The 18,632-nt window shown below is 42.1% G+C and overlaps 1 protein-coding gene across 2 annotated transcripts in view; it reads right to left on the bottom strand.

Annotated features, from left to right (window-relative positions):
* PHACTR2 (phosphatase and actin regulator 2) overlaps nt 1-18,632 on the bottom strand; it is a 140,472-nt gene that overhangs the window by 86,263 nt on the left and 35,577 nt on the right. For both annotated transcript variants that reach the window (XM_068985162.1, XM_068985163.1), the window contains exon 2: nt 15,454-15,621. In XM_068985162.1, coding sequence (XP_068841263.1) covers nt 15,454-15,621 — 168 coding nt within the window. The remainder of the gene's footprint in view (nt 1-15,453; nt 15,622-18,632) is intronic.

Genomic DNA, 18,632 nt, shown 5'->3' with positions numbered 1-18,632 from the left:
AGATCCCACACGCCTTGCAGCCAAAAAAACCAAACAAAAAACAGAAACTATATTGTAACAAATTCAATAAAGACTTTACGAATGGTCCACATTAAAAAAAAAACCTTTTAAAAATTCATAAAACTGCAGCAGTGGTTCAGTTGCCAAGTCGTGTCCGACTTTTGTGACCCTATGGACAGCAGTCCTCCATAATCCTCTGTCCATGGGGTTCTCCGGGCAAGAATACTGGAGTAGGTTGCCACTGTACACACACACACACACACACACACACACACCCCAGAGAAAACGCAAGAGTAGTGAATGACCAAAAAAAGACCTCTTTAGAGAAAGTCCTGATCACAAATGCCGTGACAGAGTGTGAACTAGCTGGTGGTTCCTTTGTATATCTGCCTCCTACAGCCACTTCTAAGAAAATCTCAGGAGTCCAACATCACAACTGTCAGGAAGAAACGGAGTATCTTCCTGTGGAATACAGGCTCACTGACTCAAGACCACAGTCCAAAAGAGAGGCCAGGCAGGGAAAAGTTTCAGAAAAATAAAAATCCTATTCATGTTTTCTGAAAGAGGTATGGTTTGACATTGCAAGCACAAACCAGCGCTCTGTGAAAAGCCTCCTTCCGAGGGGCCCGGTTTGTTGGGGAAAGTTGACAGCAAATCTTTTCAAGAGAAGCTGCCAAAAAACTGACTACAGGTAACCTTGAGACCCAGGGGTCTGGACTGTGCAGAAACCATTCCAGTGATCTCTTGGCTGTGACCTTTGCTTCTCTTCCTTGGAGAGATGCCACCGGTAGAGCTATAAATACAAAGCCGTTTTCCCACAAGGGAAAGTAAAGGAGTTGGGGACCATCACCCTTTGCTCTGGAAAAGGTGAATAATATCCAGAAGGAATGGGAGAATAATACAGTTAAGGACGTTACAGAGAGAAATATTTTGAGGAAGAAAAAAAGGAATCAAAACAGCAGTTGAGAGGCTGAGAAGAGGAAAAAGTTAACACAGAGGAAGGGGAAAGCTGATGGGCTCTGCAGATCTGGGGCTGGACAGCAGGTCAGAGACAGGACAAAGTTCATAAGCCCGGGAACTTTCCCTTTCTGTTAACTCTTGTGTCCCCCACGCCTGGAACAGATCTGAGCTCCCAGTAGATCAATGAAGGTTTGCTGTACGAATGAACAAGAAGGGCGATGGATGAGAACCGGCAGGAAGAGTCCAGCCGCAGTCACCCAGAAACTGCTACTGATGCGTGGACGGTGTGGGCCAGCAGACGGAAGCCTGGTTTTTCGTGATGTTTCTTAGGACACCAAGGAGGACATGCCAAGAGGCCACCAACTTTCCTCTACTAATTTTTTTTTAAATAGGAATAATCGTCTTCCTAGAAGCAATCAGACAGAAGTCCTGAGGGGGAAACAGAAAGGTATGGAAGACTGGCTGTGGTTCTCTTCTGGCTGGAGATCATGACATGCAAAGAGCGAACAAAAACTGTGAACAGCCATTTGAACGAATAGTGTCAGAGATGAGCGCAGATTTTCTGGACCATAACATCCATACAATAATGTTAGGCCTGGCAGGACACAGGGTCTGCTCCATGAAGAAATGACACACTGGGTGGAGTCTGACTAAGCTGGTCTACTGAAGTTGAATGAGGGATGAAGGAAAAACAACTCAGATAATAGCATAAAATCAGCTATCTTGGAGGACAGCAGTGTGGACATAAAAAACAAGAGTGGAGAATGCCACTTGTTTTCAGAGCAAACAGCATCCAGAGGAGTGGGCGCAGTATGAATGGGTGCAATAAAAGTAGAGTATTAATAATAAAACAAAGTGCTATGAGCTATCAGCATAAGAACGTAATTTTTGAGGCATGGTGGGACAGAATTCTGGATGGCTCAAAGGAGACAGATCTGATACAAAAGAGAGGTCTAATGTCAGGAGGGAGTATGTCTTGATGGACACCATCAGGAAGGTGAATGCCTGTGGGAAAACGCACAGAACTGAGGGGGACACGTCTTAGAGAGTATGTAGAAGTGGAGACCTAGAAAGAGCATAAAACATACTGCTGTAAGAAGGTGAAACAGATCACCCAACTAGGAGAATCTGGGTGATATTTTTCTATATATAGAACATTCAGTTCAGTTCAGTTGCTCAGTCGTGTCCGACTGTTTGTGAATCGCAGCACGCCAGGCCTCCCTGTCCATCACCAACTCCCGGAGTTCACTCAGACTCATGTCCATCGAGTCGGTGATGCCATCCAGCCATCTCATCCTCTGTCATCCCCTTCTCCTCCTGCCCCCAATCCCTCCCAGCATCAGAGTCTTTTCCAATGAGTCAACTCTTCACATGAGGTGGCCAAAGTACTGGAGTTTCAGCTTTAGCATCAGTCCTTCCAATGAACACACAGAACTGATCTCCTTTAGAATGGACTGGTTGGATCTCCTTGCAGTCCAAGGGACTCTCAAGAGTCTTCTCCAACACCACAGTTCAAAAGCATCAATTCTTCGGCGCTCAGCCTTCTTCACAGTCCAACTTTCACATCCATACATGACTACTGAAAAAACCATAGCCTTGACTGGATGGACCTTTGTTGGCAAAGTAATGTCTCTGCTTTTGAATATGCTACCTAGGTTGGTCATAACTTTCCTTTCAAGGAGTAAGCGTCTTTTAATTTCATGGCTGTAATCACCATCTGCAGTGATTTTTGGAGCCCCCCAAAATAAAGTCTGACAGAGTTTCCACTGTTTCTCCATCTATTTGTCATGAAGTGATGGGACCAGATGCCACAATCTCAGTTTTCTGAATGTTGAGCTTTAAGCCAACTTTTTCAGTCTCCTCTTTCACTTTCATCAAGAGGGTCTTTAGTTCTTCACTTTCTGCCATACGGGTGGTGTCATCTGCATATCTGAGGTGATTGATATTTCTCCTGGCAATCTTGATTCCAGCTTGTGCTTCTTCCAGCCCAGCGTTTCTCATGATGTACTCTGCATAGAAGTTAAATAAGCAGGGTGACAATAGACAGCCTTGACATACTCCTTTTCCTATTTGGAACCAGTCTTTTGTTCCATGTCCAATTCTAACTGTTGCTTCCTGACCTGCATATAGGTTTCTCAAGAGGCAGGTCAGGTGGTCTGGTATTCTCATCTCTTTCAGAATTTTCCACAGTTTGTTGTGATCCACACAGTCAAAGGCTTTGGTGTAGTCAATAAAGCAGAAATAGATGTTTTTTTGGAACTCTCTTGCTTTTTCGATGACCCAGCAGATGTTGGCAATTTGATCTCTGGTTCCTCTGCTTTTTCTAAAACCAGCTTGAACAGCAGGAAGTTCACGGTTCATGTATTGCTGAAGCCTGGCTTGGAGAATTTTGAGCATCACTTTACTAGCGTGTGAAAGTGAAAGTGAAGTCATTCAGTCGTGTCCGACTCTTTGCGACCCCATGGACTGTAGCCTATCAGGCTCCTCTGTCCTTGGGATTTTCTAGGCAAGAGTGCTGGAGTGAACTGCCATTTCCTTCTCCAGGGGATCTTCCCAACCCAGGAATTGAACCTGGGTCTCCCGCATTGCAGGCAGACGCTTTACTGTCTGAGCCACAGATGAGTGTGATTGTGCAGTAGTTTGAGCATTCTTTGGCATTGCCTTTCTTTGGGATTGGAATGAAAACTGACCTTTTCCAGTCCTGGGGCCACTGCTGAGTTTTCCAAATGTGCTGGCATATTGAGTGCAGCACTTTCACAGCATCATCTTTCAGGATTTGAAATAGCTCAACTGGAATTCCATCACCTCCCCTAGCTTTGGTCATAGTGATGCTTTTTAAGGCCCACTTGACTTCACATTCCAGGATGTCTGGCTCTAGGTGAGTGATCACACCATTGTGATTATCTGGGTCATGAAGCTCTTATTTGTACAGTTCTTCTGTGTATTCTTGCCACCTCTTCTTAATATCCTCTGCTTCTGTTAGGTCCATACCATTTCTGTCCTTTATTGAGCCCATCTTTGCATGAAATGTTCCCTTGGTATCTCTAATTTCTTGAAGAGATATCTAGTCTTTTCCATTCTGTTGTTTTCATCTATTTCTTTGCATTGATCATTTAAATGAGCATAAATGTAATCTAGATTGTCAACGGGGGACTTTCAATTCTTTAGACATTTAAAAGATATTTAATTCGTACTGACAAATTCTTACCACTTTAATAACAGGATAAATTTCTCTTCTGGACACTGATTCTAAATATTAAAAATGTGGATGGTAACGTGCCATAATAGGAATTTGAGGGAGAGTTACCATGTTATCTTGGCATTGAAATAGTCAAGACTAAGAACATGAGGTATGGCTAGACCCACAGGCTACCTTGTAGGCTCCATGAAAGGCAGGTAGCTTGTCAGGCTTGTTCCCCTCTATAACCCAGCACCTGAGGCATTAGGTCTGGTACTCAATAAAAACTACTTGAATAATTAGGCAATTTAGAATAGTGAGAAACTCTAAATTGAAAATAGATTAAGGGGATGAAAGAACTTCAGAAAGAGATGGGAAGACCATTTTGCACCAATGTGATTAGGAGACAGAGAGACAGATAAGTACCCAGGTGGTGCTAATGGTAAAGAACTCGCCTGCCAATGAAGGAGATGAAAGAGGCCTGGGTTCGATCCCTGGGTCAAGAAGATCCCCTGGAGGAAGGCATGGCAACTCCCTTCAGCATTCTTGCCTGGAGAATCCCATGGACAGAGAAGCCTGGTGGGCTATGATCCACAGGATCCCAAAGAGTCAGACGTGACTGAAGCGACTGAGCGTGCATGCACCAGGGGATAGACAGTTAGAAGAACTGGAGAGAATCTGTTTCAGGACAATATAAAAGAAAACATCCTCAATAATGAGAGCTAGGAATTAGGATCTCAGGAAGAAACTGACTACATATTATCAGGGTTGCTGGAGCCGAGAGTGATTCCCTGGAGACAGACCTAGATGACTAGTAAAGTTCTTTACAACCCTGAATTTCTCCATTAAAAATTTCCATTGAAAACTCAGAAGGTGTCTTGTTTCAGTAACAATAAATAGTGTTTGGCTGTATTTGGAGGAATGAGTCTTAAGAGTCCCAGGTTTCAGGTGTGTTGTGGATTAAACTGAATTTTGTAAATTAATTTGGGTACTTACTTGTCATTCCTTGTACTCTAACCCAGCAATATGGGGACATCACTAACAAGCGGTGTTTGAACACTGAAGCAATAACACATTGTTTCGACTTACAAAGGTAATCTTGAACTTGATATTTGGAGCCACCAAAAAAATATCATCATATGAGGGATTCGAAATTTGGACTCCATGAAGCTGACTATCTGATCGCCTGTCAGAATCTGGCTCTTAGATTTGAATTTAAGAAATGAAGCCATAATGAAACATTTGTATTATAGAGCTAAATCCCTTTCTTGGATTCCTGTTTCTCTTCTAGTAGAGTTGTAGAGTAAAATTACGTGATTTTTTTCAGAACTAGGATGCCAACAACAGACATCAAGATTCGCAACCGTGAGGTTCATGAATGTGAAAGCATTTAACTGTTAAATTATTGGATAAAGTTTATATTGGATTTTACTTACAATGTATTAACCCTATTATCAGGTAGAAGAAAACACATGCTATCTCTAACTCATGTGATCACTTAATAGGATTTCCTTGTGCTTTTCTTTCTTTCCCTCTTGTTTTTGTTCAAATATTGCCTTCCCGGTGAAGTTTCCTTGACCATCCCATTTTTTTGGTTTGTTTGTTTTGTTTTGGGTTTTTTTTTTCCTTTTGGCTGCATGGGGAGACTCGTGGGATGTCAGTTTCCCAACCAGGGATCAAACCAAGTTCCTTTCAGTGGAAGCGCAGAGTCCTAACTATTGGATCACCAGGGAAGTCCCTGACAACCTCATTTTAAACTGAAACTTCCCTCCCACATTCCTTACTCTTTGCTTTATCTTTTTTCCTCTCATGTTATAATACACCATGTAATGTATTGAGTCTACTCTCTGCCTCCTACTCCTATAATGTACATCCCATAAGAGAAGGTGGTTTGTCTCTTTTGTTCCTGCTGTATCACAAGAGTCTACAACACTGCCTGACATTTAACAGACGTAGATGCTCAATAAACGTCCATTGAGAGGGCAAGAGTATTGTCTAGCATACTCTAGGGGCCCTACCTACATGGACCAGGATGTGTCGTGTGGTCTTTGTGAGCTATGTAACTTCTTTCTGCTGCTGTAGGTTGGGAAAAGTGAGAGAGTCTCCTCACTTCCTCCAGTATGACGTGACAGTGAATGATCCATGAAGGCAGTTCCATCTTCTTAGTGGAACAAGACAGAAAATCAAAATTCTGTCATTTATTCATGCAACCAGACCAGTCCTGAACAAATAATACCCCAGGAAAATCCTCTAATTTTGCCCTACCTTCTAGATATAGGAATTAAAACACCATAAGCAACATTATGCCTCTATGACAACAAAAAACACTATCTTAACTGAACCAAACATAATTTTGATCCTTGTCAACCATTCTTCTGTGTACACAGCCTGAAATCAGGCTAGGCAAGTAGAACCAAAATAATTCTTCAGACCAAATCCTTTTTAAAGCAAAAGCTCCAGTAACAGAAGCATATCCAGGAATTAGGATCATCCTTCAGTGATCAATCCTTACTGGTCTGAATATGAAGTTACCTTCCACAGAGGCCACAAGGTGTAATGGTACGGAGTTTTGGCTGTAGCACCATACTGCTTGGGTTCAAATACTGCTTCTGCCTCCTGCTAGGTGTGTTTCCTTGGGTAAGCCATTTGAATGTTCTGGCCTTAGTGTCCTCATCAGTAAAATTGGGATAATAGCAGCACTTAAACTGCATAACCTTTGAGAATTTAGTGAGTCAACAGGAATAAAGTTTTTATAGCAGAACCTGGCACATATAGCATTCAATAAAAACAGAGCCATTATATTATCAGGGAGTGAGAGTTCCTTTAGTAAACTGAAGTTTTTACCAGATGACTTTGAGCAAATTACTCTGACGCCTAGCTGCTGCTGCTCAGTCGCTCAGTCGTGTCTGACTTTTTGTGACCCCATGGACTGTACTCTACCAGGCTCTTCTGTCCATGGGGTTCTCCAGGCAAGAATACTGGACTGGGTAGCCATTCCCTCTTCAAGGGATCTTTCTGACCCAGGGATCAAGCCCAGGGGTCCTTCCACATTGCAGGTGGACTCCTTACCATTTGAGCCACAAGGCAAGCCCCTGACTCCTAGAAGGCTGATAATTTGCAACAACGTTATCTGAAAATTAAGACAGGCATTCCCTCTCCATTACTAGCAACACAAGTAAAAGTCACAATTATAATGAAAATAAACTGTCTTGATTTTCATCTTTTAGGAGTATAACTTTTAAAATAAGGATAAAAAGATAAAATTTCCCCTAGATATTTTATTGGCTTTTTAATAGTTGTACATAGTTGCAATTGTGCATACATGCTTTTGGTTTGTATTTTAATTTATTGTCATCCTTCTACATGATATTTTTTCAATCTTCAATTTCTTTTATAAAGTCCTAAAGCACCCAGGACTGTTTCCGTTATAGTGGAGAGTCAATAAATAACCAACTCAAGGCGTATTTTAAGAGTACATACCAGGTTCAAATTATCATGTAAAGCACAGGAAGCGGGGCAAAGATGAGTGAGAGAGTCACCTCCTTTAAATAATTTACATAGTAAATTGGTAGCAGACACCTAAACCAGGAAAGAGGTCCAAGTCCACACGTCCTAACAGAAGGATAAGCACAAGAGAGGAGGTTCCTACTAGATGATGCTCAATCAAGGACAAGAATATCTTACGGAAAGAAGAGACAAGTTGGGACCCTTGCAGGTCTGGCTTTTCCCCAGGTGCAGCTGTAGGAGGAAGGTGCTCAGAGAAAGAGGGAAGAGCAAGAAGAAAGGCCTGGGGACACGGAGGCTCAGGGCATGCTCAGTGAGGGACCCGAGGGGACAAAAGTCCAAAGCAAACGACTAATAGCAGAAAGATAAGGCAGGAAAGGTCATTTTGAATTACACTGAGAAGAGCTGAAGAGGCTGGAATTCATTCAGGAAATAATGTGGAGTCAGTCACACTTGTTAAGCAAGAACCAAAGGACCAAAGCTCCACGTGAGGCAGAGTTCCTAGTGGTACACAGGATGATCCGGGAGGGTGGGGAGAGATTTCCCCACCTAGTCCCAAATCCACAACAATCCCTGATCTCTCGGGCCACCCAACTCTTGGGCTGTGTCCTTGTAGAAAAGAGGAGCTCCAGTATCTGAGATCTGGCATCTAAGGAGGCGACTCTTGCAGACCTATCCCCTGTGTTCCACTTCAAACAGTGAGTTTCTGTCCTGAATCCTTTGATAACTTCCTGCCCTAATTACCTACTCTATTGCCTGGTTCCTTAAAAAAAAAAAAAGTGGGGGTGGTGAGGCCTGTTTGAGTCTTTTTGGTTCCGGCACCATCTGCCCATGAATACTACCATCTAAATAAAGAACACACTGGCTCCTAGAGCTTGCCTGCACTGCCCAGCCTCGCTCACAGGGTGCTCTGTTACCCTTCCTGGTGGAACAAGTGCCATTTCGTTGTGAAGGACCTATCTCTATTTGCTGGTCTGAGACTCGAACACTGTTCTGATTACTCTAGGGTTCCTGACAGCCTGCACCATCCTGAATCTTCTCTGTCAGCCTCACCAGCTGGGTCAGGTTCTCCTCCTACAGGGAAGCTTAATGCTAGAACCCAGCCTCTCCCTGCTCCTCTAGCATTCCACAGCTTTCTAGAGCCAGGATGGCTCATACCTAAGTAGAGCAAAGAGGCAATCTGCAATCATTGAGACCTTCAGTGATAAGGACCAGATAACGGAGAAACCGAAAGAAAGGCCGAGAGTAGAGACCTGCACAAGGAGAAAGAAATCAAATAAATCACAGGTTCAGGACCTGAAAGAATGCAGAAGACAGCAACAGGCAAGGACAGATCAAAGAACTCCATGGTCAAAGTCTGGATGCCAAAGAAAGCCATATTGGGGAAGGCGGGGGATCTGCTTTGGTTTGGAAAGCATTTATACACAGAACTTTCCCCCTCCCCGTCTCCTCCCTCTCTGTGCTCATTCAGAGCAGGTGTTGTCCCTTTCCTCTCTAAAACCTTTTCCTCTCTTTAGTTTAAGTTAACAGATAGAAATAAGTAGGGCTAGCATAATGAAAATCCCATGGATGGAGGAGTCTGGTGGGCTGCAGTCCATGGGGTCGCGAAGAGTCGGACACGACTGAGCGACTTCACTTTCACTTTTCACTTTCATGCATTGGAGAAGGAGATGGCAACCCACTCCAGTGCTCTTGCCTGGAGAATCCCAGGGACGGGGGAGCCTGGTGGGCTGCCGTCTATGGGGCTGCACAGAGTCGGACATGACTGAAGCGACTTAGCAGCAGCAGCAGCAGCAGCAGAATGAAACCTTCTGGTGACCGCTACTGCTGCCAAGTGAACTTTAAATTTTCTACCTCGCTTCACTAAAAATAATTTGTTTCTATTCCTGAAATTGTATTTTAATACCATCCCAAAACACAGAAGTATTTCTGAGCGTAGAAGTTTGCTGTTGCTGTTTAGTCGCTAAGTCGTGTCTGACTCTTTGTGACCCCATGGACTGCAGCACGCCAGGCTTCCCTGTCCTTCACTATCTCCTGGAGTTTGCTCAGATTCATGTCCATTGATACAATGATGCTATCTAACCATCTCATCCTCTGCCAACCCTTCTCCTTTTGCCTTCAGTATTTCCCAGCATCAGGGTCTTTTCTAATGAGTCAGGTCTTCACGTCAGGTGGTCAAAATGTCGGAGCTTCAGCTTCAACAACAGTCCTTCCAATGACTATTCAGGGTTGATTTCCTTTAGGATTGACTGGTTTGATCTCCTTGCACTCCAAGGGACTCTCAAGAGTCTTCGCCAGCACCACAACTCAAAGACATCAATTCCTTGGCACTCAGCCTTCTTTATGGTCCAACTCTCACGGAAAAGTAAAGATATTAAAGTGAAGACATTTTAGATGTTAAGCCAATATTAAGCATTAACTGCGGATATGTGCTGAAGAGAATAAAGAATCAAGTTGTAAGATCTCTGGTGCCACTGCCTTAAACAGTATTGAATCATTCTCACAAAAGATTATTGCTGGTATATCATACTCTGTTCAAATCTTGTTGATACCTTTAGGGAGGAATGGAATTAGATGATTACTACTCCAGGCACCTGCCCCATCACTCAGCAGTTTGAGGAAGAACTGAATGTGGTCAGAGGTCCACAGACCCTCTCTTCTAAACCACAGGGCATATAGCAGATATTCACAGCACTGCTCTCAGACATCAAAATATCTCACTGCAAAAACTTCTCAGTCTAACTCTGCAATCTTACGGTCCAACTTAACTGAATGTCTCTCCTGACTGTGTGAAAGCAAAGTCTGATGCATGTTTCTTAAAAGAAAAGTCTCACCAAAATATCTGATTTTAATTAAAAAATTGACATCTGGAAGGAAATTAATCGATGCCTGGCATGTACCATCTTTTCAATATATGGATAGACTATATAGACCATATGAGTGGATTTTGAGTTAACACATGGTCCTCAGGCACTGCTGCCCATCAGGTACTTGGGTCAATGTGCCTGGGCCTCCGTTGGAAGCTGGGTTTGAGAGATGTGCACACTGAGAAGAGCGTGGGGTGAGGAAGGGTACATGCACAGAAAGAGAAGGGCTGAGACAGGTACCAAACCTCTCCCATGGGTTTAGGGGAAATGGGAAGGGGAAGAGAGGGGACAAAAGAGAAAGAAAAGTCAAAGACAACCAAAATAAAGGCATCTTTTGAAAGTCAGTAAGAGCTGTTTTGTAAAAGAAGAAAGGCACGCCAGAGAAGGCACAAGTGGTGGAGAATGAGATGGATGAAAATGAGAGTAACACTGAATGTCAGGATTGGGAGGCTTCGTGCCTCCTGGATGGAGTGAGTGCTGGGTGCAGGGGCAGATGGCAGATGGAAAGCGATGATACTGTGGAGGAAGCAGAAGCAGAGGAAAAGGCTGGGTTTTCAAGACGTTTGGTCTCGGTCATAAACAGCCATGCAGAAGAGGAACAGCCATGTTTAGATAGGGGGCTTGTTTGTATTGTCAGCTTTGGGGAGATGAAAGCAGGGAGGAACCTCAGCCACCACTACCTACCCACCCCCCCACCCCCTAAAAAAGGGGAAGAAATGACTATGTAGGGGAAAAGTCTAAATGAGATTGTGAATTCTAAAGATAGGGAAGGGACAGAGCTTAGGTGGGACCCAAGAAGGGTCCTTTCACTCAGGAGATGAAAAGTGAAGAAAAGAATCACTGAGGGAGAGTAAACAGACAAAGGCAATTCTTCCATAAAACCGAACAGTCTGCAGATTGTTCCAAACAGAACTGAAGGCACAAGTAAATTTCTGCTATAAAACAAGCCCAGAGAACTTGAAGTCAGGGCACAGGCCCAGCCTGCCTTAAGAGGACAAGACAGCCTTCCAAATCTAACTGACTCAAGGATGATCAAGCAGGCAGAAGACAGGACCTTTCTGAACTTCCACTGCCATAAATGTGTTAGAACAATGACATTTATTACAATGGAATTAACAAATCAGTGTTGCATCCTACCTTCCACCCATCAATAGAGGAATGGATAAAGAAGATGTGGTACCTATAGACAATGGAATATTATTCTGCCATAAAAAGCAACAAAATTGTGCCTTTGCGGAGACATGGATGGACCTAGACACTATCGTACACAGTGAAGTAAGCCAGAAAGAGAAAAACAAATATTGTGTAACATCACTTACATGCGGAATCCAGAACAATGGTACAGATGAACTTATTTGCAAAGCAGAACTGAGACATAGCTGTAGATAACAAACATAATGCTACTAAGAAGGGAAGGGAGGTGGGATGAATTTGAGATGGGGATATATATACTATATGAGATTGACATATATACACTACTATGTGTAAAACTAACAACTAATGAGAACCTACTGTATAGCACAGGGAACTCTACTCAACGCTCTGTGGCAACCTAAATGGGAAGGAAATGCAAAGAAAGAAAGGATGTATGTATATGTATGACTGATATATATACACACAAAACTTTGCTGCACAGCAGCAACTAACGCAACATTGTAAAACAACTATACTCCAATAAAAATTAATTTGAGAAAATTCCTACAACAGACACCCAGACTAGGAAAAGTGGTAATAATCACTGTGTAAAGAAAGACAGTAAGATTCACATTCTTATGACTCTAAAGCGAAGAGTTTAGAAGAAAGCAAAACAAAGAACAGTTACTTTTCTTGGAAGAAATTAATCTTCTTTCATATCCCCAAATATTGTAGATCTTGCGTAAGGTGACCTTTGACTGCAGATGGCCTCGGTCATATCCAAACTCCTAGATTTCACTGCTTGGGACAATGTATGAAAGAAGAGAACACCCTTCTCTTGGTTATTTCCAAATGCATCAGTCTTCCTCTAAATGTGACATCTTCCCTCAATGTGAAAAAAACATGTTAGATCATTTCATTCCACCCTTTATTTTAGGCTTTACTAATACATTCCATAAAGCTCAGCAGAAATTGAAGCCTTAAAATAAGCATATGTATATATACATTTGAGTGAACTCCAGGAGATGGTGATGGACAGGGAGGCCTGGCATGCTGCGATTCATGGGGTCACAAAGAGTCGGACACGACTGAGTGACTGAACTGAACTGAACTGAACTGAATATATACATATGTTTATATATAAGGTGACAGCAAAGTACTTGTGACACGATAACATCTTAGGAAAATTGGAGCCAAATATCAGTAATAATATGGGTTTAAAAAGAAATGATGTGAGTAAAAGCAGCAGAAAAATTCACAATGAATTATTAATACATCTACTTGGCTTGTTTTTACTCTGTTATGTCACAATTTTGATGCAAATACAAAAAACAACCCAGTGAGGCATCTAATAACTTTCTCGGGTTTTTAATGTAATTCAGTAGTCTTAGGAACTAGAAATCGCGTATCCATAAACAACTCCTATATAAAATCTTGTGTGAATCTGAAAAGGAAACAATACAAAGATGGATAGGCTATCCTCAATATATATGGGATAATATAAAGTATCACTTAGTGAAGTTTAAAATGACTTTTCTTAAATATTCTGAGTTGGTAGAAATGTTATAGCCTCCCTACTATTAAAATAATTAAAAAGAGGTGACAAAAAAAGATGAAGGGCAGTTCTTTGTAACTGCTTCTGCTTTAGGGAGAGAAGTTAGCAGATGAGATTCAGGAAAAGGGTAAGAGAGACAACTGAAGAGATGTCCATCACCTCTTTTCAATGTCTTCTTACTGCTACTGTCCAGAGCCTTACTTCCATCTTGGCTTTCCATGGTAACTTGAAAAGCCAGATTCCTCCAATGCTTAGGAAAACCTGAGAGGGATGTACTTAAGAAGGCCAGTGTAATTCCATCTACAACTGAAGAACAAGGCAGAACAAGATGCCCAGACAGGAGTTCAAAGGAGTCAAGGACCCACAACAGAATCTGGGACTGAAAGCACATTAGCATTCAACTCATTCAATTCTGATCTAACTTGTTCACGGTTACATGGCATCTTGGTGGCAAGGACTCAACTAGAACCCAGGTATCTTGCCTAGCACCAGGCTCAGTGCATCACTTCCCACTGCTCCTAACCCAAGAACCCAATTAGGAGCTAAAGAGAATTCAATAAGCAAGCTATCATTATTGCCCCTAAGTCAAGTCTTTTTTCTTTGCCTGTCTTTCTATTACAGAAACTTTCCAATACCCACGAATAGAGATAGGAGAATAATAAACTCCATACACCTATCACCCAGCTTAAATAATTACCAACTTATGCCTGATCATCTTTCATCTATCCTCCTCTCCCTTCCAGGATTATTTTAAAACAAATACCAGACATAGTATCATTCAGTTCAGTTTAGTCGCTCAGTCGTGTCCGACTCCACGACCCCATGAATAGGAGCCTAACAGGCCTCCCTGTCCATCACCAACTCCTGGAGTTCACTCAAACTCACATCCATCGAGTCAGTGATGCCCTCCAGCCATCTCATCCTCTGTCATCCCCTTTTCCTCCTGCCCCCAATCCCTCCCAGCATCAGAGTCTTTCCCAATGAGTCAACTCTTCGCATGAGGTGGCCAAAGTACTGGAGTTTCAGCTTTAGCATTCCTTCCAAAGAACACCCAGGACTGATCTCCTTTAGAATGGACTGGTTGGATCTCCTTGCAGTCCAAGGGACTCTCAAGAGTCTTCTCCAACATCACAGTTCAAAAGCATCAATTCTTTGGCGCTCAGCTTTCTTCACAGTCCAACTCTCACATCCATACATGACTACTGGAAAAACCATAGCCTTGACTAGACGGACCTATCATTACTACTTTTTAAATATGAAAGGCTCAAAGAAATGACATAGCTGTAGATGCAGCAGAGACAGTTTTCTTTAGGAAGTCCTGGTGTCTCTATCTTATACCCTTGTGGTATTGGTGGTGTTTTCCATTTTATTTCACAGCTCTAGAACTAAAGGCCAGCTCTTATTTCAGCACAGACTGGTAAAACAAGCTCTGTAATCCACGGACGATACTAGATTCTGGGGCAGTGAGGAATTTTTGATGAAGGGATTATTTTAGACAACAAACATGGAAAAAGCTGAACTTACACCAAGAGATAAAATGTCTTTCTACCTTAAACAATACCACTGATATTGTACACTTGTTTAAATCAAGCTTAATTCTGGCCTGAGATTTAAAGCCAACTTCATCCATGAGTCCATATGAAAGGTACTAAATAATGTAATTCTTAAGGCTTAACAAATCCACAAAGTAAAATAACAATAAAAAGTTTTCACACCAATACCACTATGTGTCCTCCAGGACACACACCATTTATTTGTCCTAAGGACATGATAGAAATTTAAAATTAATAAATATAGCAACATTTCTTTTTCATACAGACATTTAAAGTCTGCCCACAGAACAAGCACATTTGAAAGACATTTTGAAAATTCTTAATTAACAAACAGGATCATGCTAATGGAACTAAGCAGACAGAGATAATAGAGTGTGTATATATATAAATGGATACTTGCAGCTATAATACTGACAAATAACATTTCCACTTCTAATTTTCCATTTCGTCTTCCTCTCCCTATACATTAATTTTTATATGAATTTACAAGTACATATTTAAAAACAAGACTACGTTAAAAAGCCAAAGTGAATAGAAACAGAAGACAAATCAGAACCTTAAGTTGTATCACCCTTAAATGAAATAATTTCATTTCAAATACAGATTAATTTTTTCCCAGAAAAAAAAAGTCTGTAAAATACAATCTTTTACCTTTTGGAAAATTTAACAATTTATCCTTTAATAAAGTTATGATATGCATACCTGCTGATGTTTCTCTAAATTTGTCACTCGTCTTCTTTTTCCTCCATTTCCAAGGTTTAAAAATTTTACCAATGGTGGAGAGTTTCCCCTTTCTCTTGAAGGGAGGTGTTTGGGAGCCTGCTGTTGGGCCATCTGAGTTTGCTATAGAAGCTTTGTCCAGTCCATCAACTGTAGAAAGAAAAGTCAAGTCAGAGAAAAGCTGTAATAAACGTTTGACACATCATCTATTTCTTCCTGCATTGTTCAAAGTAAGCATATCACTTTAACTGAAATTTCACATGAAGTTTATTTTGCCCATTTGCCTGCTGGTAGAGCTCTCCTCTAATACCAATCAATAAATCAATCACTCAGAAATTATAGTCCCTTAGATACTCATTGTGAGGTAACAGAAAAGAAGCAAAAGACTTACAGAAAAGCTAAGGCCAGATAAACAAGGGTCTGCAAAACACAGCTGAATCCATCTGTAACAACTACATCTATATTTTTGTGCAGAAGTAGAGTATTGCCTGGAAAGTCCCATGGACAGAGGAGCCTGGTGGGCTGCGGTCCATGGGGTTGCTAGGAGTCGGACTCGACTGAGCGGCTTCACTTTCATGCATTGGCGAAGGAAATGGCAGCCCACTCCAGTGTTCTTGCCTGGAGAATCCCAGGGACGGGGCAGCCTGATGGGCTGCCGTCTATGGGGTTGCACAGAGTCGGACACGACTGAAGCAACTTAGCAGCAGCGGCAGCAGCAGAGTACTGTAAGTGAAACAGGATGTTCTTCCAGAGACTAATTTGGCATTTTCAGTAATGAATATGACAGTCATGGTGTAGTTGAAACCAGGCTTTTTTTTCTTCACAAAATAAAATTTAATGCCGAGAAGCTTAATTTTAAATATTACCACACCAAAACTCTTTTGCTTCTATTACCAAAAAAAATTTTAGCTTCAAATAAACCGACAGCTATCACAAATGACAAGAAATATGTGAGGAAGGTGGATGTTTTAGGTAATAGAATGCATTTTTATGTGCCTCAATCTTTTCGTCAACCAGAAGAAAGGCCCTGAACTTCATGTTGCCGTGTACTACATTCATAACTGAAAGAAGACGGTGATAATTTATATTACCCAACAATCAAATTTTAGTGACAAAAGATTGGAAGCAACTCATAATGAATAAATGATGGTATTTTTCATGCAATGAAATAGCACTTAGCAATTTTTTTAAAAGGCGCTATTGGTACCTACAACATGAATGCATCTCAGAAACACCGTGCTGAAAAAACTAAAAAAAAGGGACACACAAAAGAATATGTGCTGTGGGGTTCTATTTATATGAAGCTTTTTAAAAAGGCAAAATGAATTTTGGAGAAAAGAAAGAAGAAAACAATCAGAACAGATGTTGTTTCCTGGAGTGAGATGGAGGTAGGAATTAATTGAGCAGAGATCTGAGGTATCTTCCTGGGGTCCTAGAAATTATCTCAGTAAAGGATGGACTATACAAAATACGTGCTTCCCAGGTGGCACCAGTGGTCAGGAACCCACCTGCCAATGCAGGAGATGTGGGTTCGATCTCTGGGTTGGGCAGATCCCCTGGAGGAGGGCATGGCAATCCACTCCAGCATTCTTGCCTGGAGAATCCCATGGACAAAGGAGCCTTGAGGGCTACAGTTCATGGAGTTGCAGAGTCAGGCACGACTGAAGTGACTTAGCGTGCATGCATATGAAACACATCAAATGGTATTAATGATATTGTGTATTTCACTTTACGTAAAATCTACCTTTAAAAAACCATAAATAGTAAAGTCCAATTAATGGCATGCATGCTGATAGCGATGAAGTGTACTGATGTTCATCAAAAATAATAAATTGATGGATAGAATGGGGATAGATAAATATATAATATAGTAAAATGTAGCTAAGTATTGAATCTAGGTGGTGGATGTGTGGTGATTAGTTGTATAATTCTTCCATCTTCAAAACTTTCAAAATAAAACATTAGGAAATACTAGGATAAATAAAACAAAAATTGAATGGCAGAACCTCTGCTTCTAGGAAAATGGAATAGACTTACTTTTTACTATTTCTCCTGCTAAATACAACTAAAAGATACCCTGGAGGCTATATATAAAACAAACACAAGGGACTTTCCCTGACGGTCCAGAGGTTAAGACTCCATGCTTCCACTGCAGGGGGTTTGATTCCTGGTCAGGAAACTAATATCCTGTATGCTGTGTGGGGTGACCGAAAACAAACAAACAAACAAACCATCAATAGACTAACAAGCTGAAAAGGAAGTAGACCAGCTTGGGACCTCGAGACCTAAGAAACAACATGGAGCTAGTGTTTTCTTTTAGTCTCATGTATTCCCGACTTGCAGCTGAAGTGGTCACCAACAAATAGCCTGCTCCTTCTAGTCAAACGAGCCAAAAAGGACAGGCTAGCAAAACGGAGAATTTTTAGACGAAAACTGCTCCACTCCAGATAAACAAAGCAACCCACTCCAGTACTCTTGCCTGGAAAATCCCATGGATGGAGGAGCCTGGTGGGCTACAGTTCATGGGGTCGCGAAGAGTCGATCACGACTGAGCGACTTCACTTTCACTTTTCACTTTCATGCATTGGAGAAGGAAATGGCAACCCACTCCAGTGTTCTTGCCTGGAGAATCCTGGGGACGGGGGAGCCTGGTGGGCTGCTGTCTATGGGGTCGCACAGAGTCGGACACGACTGACGTGACTTAGCAGCAGCTCCACTCCAGACAAACACCTCAGAAGGAACTGGGACCACCCAAGCCAACAAAGGCTGAGTAGGGAGATCAGCTGTCCCTCCTCACAAAGCTGTAATGAGGAGCCCCAACACCCCTCAAAGAGTGGTGTCAGAGAGGACCAAGTAGAGAGCTGGAACCTTCCTGCATGCCAGCTATAACGAAGCATCGTCTACAGTGTCAGTGGAGACCACACGGGAGCCTGGACTTCCACCCACACCCAGGCACGAGGCATCTCTTCTTTGCCCTCCCTCCCCAAATTGGGATCACACCAAACCACTGCCCAGAGGAACAAGACAACCTCCGTCCACTATGGTGTCACTAGAGACCACGTGGGGATCTGGAAATCGAACTATGCCCAGAGTAATGAAGACCCCTCTCCCTGTTTCTGCCACGAGATACCAACAGAGAATGAAGGGCTGAACCTGGGTTT

The sequence above is a fragment of the Capricornis sumatraensis genome, chromosome 13, assembly GCF_032405125.1.
Source record: "Capricornis sumatraensis isolate serow.1 chromosome 13, serow.2, whole genome shotgun sequence".
Taxonomy (NCBI): Eukaryota; Metazoa; Chordata; class Mammalia; order Artiodactyla; family Bovidae; genus Capricornis; species Capricornis sumatraensis.
The sequence above is the reverse complement of the archived record's forward strand: the minus strand, read 5'-3'. Positions and strand labels throughout refer to the sequence as shown.